This window comes from Amblyraja radiata, chromosome 25 (assembly GCF_010909765.2).
Source record: "Amblyraja radiata isolate CabotCenter1 chromosome 25, sAmbRad1.1.pri, whole genome shotgun sequence".
NCBI lineage: Eukaryota > Metazoa > Chordata > Chondrichthyes > Rajiformes > Rajidae > Amblyraja > Amblyraja radiata.
Window position 1 is genome coordinate 34490738 of NC_045980.1, and position 7364 is coordinate 34498101.

Genomic DNA, 7364 nt, shown 5'->3' on the forward strand with positions numbered 1-7364 from the left:
CCCGACCCGCTGAGTTCCTCCAGTTTTTAGTGTCTGTCTTCGGTTTACACCGCTGTCAGCAGCGCCTCCCTGTACAATTTACTTGCTGTACACAGACATACAGTCATTCACCTATTTAAGTGCTGAGGACAATATCATGCACTCGTTTTTTTTTCTCTTCTCTTCTTTCTCTCATTTGTTTAAGCCGTAATCACTAGTTTAGATCTTTGTTCCATCCCAACATATATATATATAATATATATATTAAATATATATATTTAAAACAAAAACAAAAACAAAAAAAAGTACTTTGGGAAAAATAAATCAGGAATGGCATGTCTCGAGACCTGCCCTAGTGTCTCTTAGGTAAGAATACGCTTGCTGTCAAATTCAAATCCACTGCTCCTGAAAAGGTTCTTACACAAGAAGTCCTCTCCTTGCCAATTGCCACCTGTCTAGTACCTATGCAGCCATTGCATGCTATAAAAAAAGGTATCTTTCTCCCCCTCACCCCCCCCCCCCTTCAAATCCAGATGCGTACAATGTTTGAATTGTCAAAAGTGAGAGAGAATTAACAAATAAACAAGAAAAAAAAACATGAAAATCTTAAAATAAAAAATAAAAATAACCCTAAACCAGCCCTATATATATATTTGTTTCTCTTTTTTTTATTTTAGGAAAAAAAAAGCTTTTCTGTATCTTTGAGTTAGGGCCTTTGGAGGTACGTACGCTCTGACAAATATTGTGTAAACTTTTTCCAACAAGTTCCTTTGGAAAACTTTTCCAATCAAAGCTGTCAAAGTTTGCCGCTGGCATGCCCCTGGTTCTTTACAGTCTTTGCAGCGATTGAGAATTTGGTTTCGTTAGGAATGTACAGCTAGCTACCAGCTTTCCTCAGCATGTTATAACATCGTACCATGCTAAGAGCAGCCCGGGGCCCCGCTGAGAGGCAGGCCTTTGTAAACACCAGCCCACATGCTTTAAAGGAAAAAAAAAAAAAATCATGATCTCTTGGGTTTCAGCATCTGACCAGTGGAAAAAAAGCTATTGAAAAATACAACCCCCCCCCCCCCCCCCACACACACACACACCCTCCCTCTGCCTCTCCTCACCACCACTCTCTCCCCTCCTACAGATCCATCCTTGAGACTGATCGCTACAGGCCAGGCGGGATATGGCTCAAAAATTCAACACACCTACACACACTTTTTCGTTTCAAAGATAATTTGGTCAAAAAAACAGATAAGACCACAAAGTCTTATCTGGCCCAGCTTGGAGATGAAATCAAGTCAGCCAAAGATCCATAACGCTGGGATGGAAAACCTTGCATCTTAAATTCATTATACGTTTAAAAAAAAAAAATACTAACCTCATTCCCTGCCGCCCAATGCTCTTTGAATCTACCCTATTTTTGATTTTATTTTAAACTCTCTTATAAATTATTGTCGTGAAGAGGTAGCAACATCATTAAAGTCCCTTCAGCCAGGCTTGCTCAGTGAGTGAAAAAGGGGCTGAACAGAGGAAATATTATAAAGGAAATGTACATAAATGCAGCAAATATCAGCCTAGCCCAAACAACCCCCACCACACCCATTCCCCCCACCGCACCCATTCCCCCCTTCCAGTTGAAACATTCGCGTCGAAAAAACGTCACAGGTCCTCAATTTTACTCTTTAGTTAAACAAGTGCCTCTCGAGAATTATTTTCTCCTTTCCTCTCTAGACGACTATTGGAAAGGAAAAAGATTCCTCGCTCCTTCCCCCTCCCCGCTTCCCGAAAGCGTTTTGCCGACTCTCTCTCCCCCGTTCTCTGATGGGGATGGTGAGGTCGTTCTCTCTCTCCCCTACAAACTCCCCCTTGAAGGAACAAAATAACAAAAGAGAGGGAGGGGGAGAGAGGAGAGGGGGAGAGGACAGGGACGGGACAGGGATGATGAGAGACACAAAAAGGCTGGATTGACTCAGCGGGCCGGGCAGCATCTCTGGAGTGAAGGAATAGGTGAGAGTGCTCTATCCGGGACGTGAAACGACAAAGCACCCGTTTTCACACCTTACCCTTCCTTATCTCTCTGCCTCCCTTTCCCCTGACTCTCGGTCTGAAGAAGGGTCTCGCCCCCGAAAGGCCACCCCATTCCTTCCCTCTCCAGAGACGCTGCCCTGTCCCGCTGAGTTACTCCAGCGTTTTGTGTCAACCTTCGGTGTAAAGCAGCGTCTGCAGTTCCTTCCTCCACGTTCTTGACCCTCGAGGTGAAGTGTCGGGGCCGAGACCTTTCTTCAGACTGAAATGAAAGGAAATGTCACCTATTCTTTTTTTCCCCCCCTTCTCTCTCTCCAGAGACGCTGCCTGTCCCGCTGAGTTACTCCAAGCATGTTGTGTCGTATCTTCGGTGTAAAACCAGCATCTGCAGTTGTTTCCTACACAAAAAAATGTCACACATGTCGTGGCGTTTCGGGATTCGAGACCCTTCTTCAGACCCGAAATGTCACCGATTCCTTTTTTATTTTTCCTCCAGAGATGCTGCCTGACCCGTTGAGTTTCTTCAGCATGTTGTGTCTGCCTTGGGGGGGGGGTGTAAACCAGCATCTGCAGTTGCTTCCTACACAAGATGTCACCTATTTTTCCTTCTCCTCCATAGATGCTGCCCGACCCGTTGAGTACATCCAGCTCTATTGTCTGCCTTGGCGGTATAAACCAGCATCTGCAGTTGTTTCCTACACAAGATGTCACCTATTTTTCCTTTATTTTTCTTTGTCCTCCATAGATGCTGCCCGACCCGTTGAGTTCATCCAGCTCTAGTGTCTGCCTTGGGGGGGGAGGGTCATGCCGACACGCGGGGGGGGAGATGAGGTGCGCGCGGAGTCTTTGGTTTCTATGTGGGTGAGGTATGCATGCGCATGTGGCTGATCAGGTTGCGTTGTTGGGTGAACTTGCCGCCGCACACCTGGCACTCGTAGGGCTTCTCGCCGGAGTGGACCCGCATGTGCTCGGTCAGCCGGTACTGGCGGGTGAAGCGCATGCCGCACTCCTCGCAGGCGAAGGGCTTGAGGCCCAGGTGGCTGCGCATGTGGCGGGTCATGGTGCCGCGCTGGGTGAACATCTTGCCGCAGATGTTGCAGGGGAAGGGCCGGGAGAGCCAGTGGGTCTTCTCGTGCTGGCGCAGCGTGGACGGGTCGCGGTAGCTCTTCTCGCACACCGAGCACTTGTAGGGCCGCGAGTCGCCGGCGAAGGCCAGGCTCTGGGCCGCCAGCCCCTCCGCCGCCGCCTCCTCATCCTTGATGTACAGGTCCTCCTCCGTGTGGCTCTCCACGTGCGAGTTGAGCTGCTCCGAGCTGGGGAAGCCCTTGCCGCAGGGGATGCAGACGTACAAGTTGTCTCCGTACACCACCGGCTCAAAGCCGTCCGGGCCAGGGCGGTAGGCGTGGGCGCTGGGCTGTCCGGTGTCCTCCTCGCTCTGCCCGCTCTCCTCGCTGTACTCCTTCCCGTTCTCCTCCTCCTCCTCCCCCCCCCTCCCTACCTCCTTGCAGTAAGGGTGGGGCCCCTCCCTCTCCCGGTCCCGGTCCAGAGACTTGACCAGAGGCCCCATGATCACACCGTTCATCAGCGTCGACCCGTCCTCCCTACAGTTGTCCTGCCGCCCGTAAGGCATCTCGTGCTTGATCCAGCCGGGCGGGTGATGCGGGGCCAGGCGGTGGTAGCCCTTGGACTGCCCGGTGGTGTCGGGCGCGCCCTGGCCACCGCCGTCTCCGCCCTCGCTCCTGTCCGGCCCCTCGCCGCCCTCCGCCCTGTCCTCGGCGTTGGCGGTGGAGGAGTTGGGCGACCCTTGCCCGCACTCCCCCAGCTGCATGTCTTCCTGAGAGGCCGCCATGTGCGGCGGCTGCTGCTGCTGGTGCTGCGCCGGCGGTAACGGCGGGCTCTTCTTCGACAGGTCGAGGCCCAGCATCTGCTCGTCCCGGTCGCCGCCGTTGGCGTTACCATTGCCGCCCTTCTGCCCGCGCGGGTGTGAGGAGGAGGAGGAGGAGGAGCCCTTGTTGGAGCTGGGGACGTAAAACTCCTCGCCGCCGCCGCCGCCTCCCGTCTCCATCGCCGACAGCCGCTTCAGCCCGTCGGGCGAGCCGGCGAAACGGCTCTGGATGGCCGGCGTGGACGGCAGTCGGTGGCCTCGCCCGGGTTTGCCCGGGTTGGGCCCCCCCGCCAGCTTGCCGTGGTGCAGGCTCTTGCCGTTGCGTTTCATCTTCTTGCGGCACAGCGCGGTGAGGTCGTGGAGCTGGAGGTAGCTGGCGGCTGTGAGGAGGCCGTTGACGTTCTGCTCGCTGGCCTGCTCGGTCATCGGCAACTTGCCGGTGTAGATGAAGTCCAGGATCTGGCGGAAGATGGCGGCGTTCACCATGTCCGTGTCCAGGTTGATGAGGTTGTCGTGCAAAACGAGGGACTTGAAGTACATGCTGCTGGCCGCCAGGATGTTCTTGTGGGCGCGGAACAGGGCATTCTCCACCACGATGATGACATCGCAGAAGAAACCTTTGCTCCTCTGTTGGTTCAGCTGCAATAGTAATTGTTTGGCATGGTTTGAGAGTTCCATCTTCACATCTGATTCATCAAACTGTATCCACCTACAACAGGAAAGATGCACACAGAGAGAGAGAGAAGGTCAGATACGTTCAAAGGACAATAGACAATAGACAACAGGTGCAGGAGTAGGCCATTTGGCCCTCAGAGCCAGCACCGCCATTCAATGTGATCATGGCTGATCATCCACAATCAATACCCCGTTCCTGCCTTCTCCCCATATCCACTGACTCCACTATCTTTAAGAGCCCTATCTAGCTCTCTCTTGAAAGTATCCAGAGAACCGGCCTCCACCGCCCTCTGAGGCAGAGAATTCCACAGACTCACCACTCTCTGTGAGAAAAAGTGTTTCCTCATCTCCGTTCTAAATGGTTTACTCCTTATTCCTAAACTGTGGCCCCTGGTTCTGGACTCCCCCAACATCGGGAACATGTTTCCTGCCTCTAGCGTGTCCAAACCCTTAATAATCTTATATGTTTCAATAAGATCGCCTCTCATCCTTCTAAACTCCAGAGTGTACAAGCCCAGCCGCTCCATTCTCTCAGCGTATGACAGTCCCGCCACCCAGGGAATTAACCTTGTAAACCTACGCTGCACTCCCTCAATAGCAAGAATGTCCTTCCTCAAATTTGGAGACCAAAACTGCACACAATACTCCAGGTGTGGTCTCACTGGTGCCAGAACTGTGCCCAAGACAGACACATTAGAAGCTGGATTAACTCAACAGGTCAGGCAGCATCTCTGGAGGAAAAATAAAAATGGAACATAGGTGACATTTCGGGTCTGAAGAAGGGTGTCGAGCCGAAACGCCACAACATGTTGACATTTTTTGTGTAGGAAACAACTGCAGATGCTGCCTATCCAAAAGCGTCTTAAACACCACTATCGTATCTGCCTCCACCACCACCCCTGGCAGCACGTTCCAGGCACCCACCACCCTCTGTGTAAACACCGTAAAACGATGCCGTCTGGTCTTTGACATTTCCACCTTGGAAGAAATAATAATAATAATAATGGATGGGATTTATATAGCGCCTTTCTAATACTCAAGGCGCTTTACATCGCATTATTCATTCACTCCTCAGTCACACTCGATGGTGGTAAGCTACTTCTGTAGCCACAGCTGCCCTGGGGCAGACTGACGGAAGCGTGGCTGCCAATCTGCGCCTACGGCCCCTCCGACCACCACCAATCACTCACACACATTCACACACAGGCAAAGGTGGGTGAAGTGTCTTGCCCAAGGGCACAACGACAGTATGCACTCCAAGCGGGATTCGAACCGGCCACCTTCCGGTCGCCAGCCGAACACTTAGCCCATTGTGCTATCTGTCGTCCCAAAGGTTCTGACTGTCCATGCTCATCATTTTATAAGACAGACAAAAAATACCGGAGTAACTCAGTGGGACGGGCAGCGTCTCTGGAGAGAAGGAATGGGTGACGTTTCGGGTCGAGACCCTTCTTCAGACGTTTCAGGTCTCGACCCGAAACATCGCCCGTCCCTTCTCTCAATAGATGCTGCTGCCTGTCCGGCCGGCCAGCGAAGGAGGCTGCCTTCGACTGCCGGTAAGTAAATAGCGACCCCACTCCACTGGCTTCGACCGAACGGCAACCTATTTTTAGTCGAGGCCGGTTTTATTTTTTTTGCGAAATAATCGCAGGAACATAGAACAAGCCTCGACTACGCGGAAACCACTTTCCACCATTAGGGAGAGTGACCAAAACCTCCGGGAACCTCCCGGAAACCTTGGGTGGGCCGCAAGGTCTCCAGAGGTTTCCGTTCAGGTTTCCTAAGTAGGACCGGGGCATTACTCCAGCATTTTGTGTCTATCTTCGGTTTAAAACCAGCATCTGCAGTTCCTTCCCACACGCATCATAATTTTATAGCCTTTATACACTTCTATCAGTTATATATCTTTGGGTGGAAGGAGGCAGATGAGATGAATTAAACTTGGCATCATGTTCGACACAGACATTGTGGGCTGAAGGGCCTGCTCCCGTGCGGTGGGAACAGGCCCGATAATTGCTGTGGATCTAATGTCACATCTACTCGATGAAGACCAAAAACTTCCTCTTTTATTAAAAGAAGGAGCTAGTTCAGTTTTTTAAACAATTGCACTTTTAGTTCCGTTTAGTTCAAGGGCCTGTCCCACGTGGCGATGTTTTTCGGCCACTGCCGGCGTCATTGACTGATGTATCGGGGTAGCCAAAAGATTTTGAACATCTCAAAATCCAACGGCGACAAAAAAAAAGTTGCGACGCTTGAGGCGACACCGCACGTCAATACGTCGTCACGCCGCGGCTTTTTCGGTGACCTGATACGTCAGTCAATGATGTCGGCAGTCAGTCGCCGAAAACAATCGCCAAGTGGGACAGGCCCTTTAGAGATCGAGCATGGCCCACCGGGTCCGCGCCGACCAGCGATCCCCGCATGCCAACGCTACCCTCCACTCACCTGGGAGTTTTTACAATGATACCAAGCCAATTAGCCTACAAACCTGCACGTCTTTGGAGTGTGGGAGGAAGCTCGAGATCCCGGTGAAAGCCTGCCTAGGTCACGGGGAGAATGTGCAAACTCCGCACAGGCAGGCACCCGTAGTCGGTATCGAACCTGGGTCTCCGGCGCTGCGAGGCAGCAACTCTACCCGCTGCACCACCAAGTATCTGCATTAAACTCCATCAGCCATTCTTCCGCCCGCCCGCCCAGCTGATCAAGATGCTGCTGCAATTTGTGGCTAACCATCTTCGCTATCTACAATACCACCCACTTTAATGTCATTTGCAAACTTGCAAACCATGCCTTGTACGTTCTCACCCAA

At 52.0% G+C, this 7364-nt stretch overlaps 1 protein-coding gene across 1 annotated transcript; it reads right to left on the reverse strand.

Annotated features, from left to right (window-relative positions):
- Positions 1 to 2816: 2816 nt before the first annotated feature.
- On the reverse strand, positions 2817 to 4619 carry hic2 (HIC ZBTB transcriptional repressor 2). Its single transcript, XM_033043822.1, has one exon. The coding sequence runs from the start codon at positions 4556 to 4558 to the stop codon at positions 2849 to 2851; it is 1710 nt and encodes a 569-aa protein (XP_032899713.1). The 5' UTR covers positions 4559 to 4619; the 3' UTR covers positions 2817 to 2848.
- Between the last annotated feature and the right edge of the window lie 2745 nt (positions 4620 to 7364).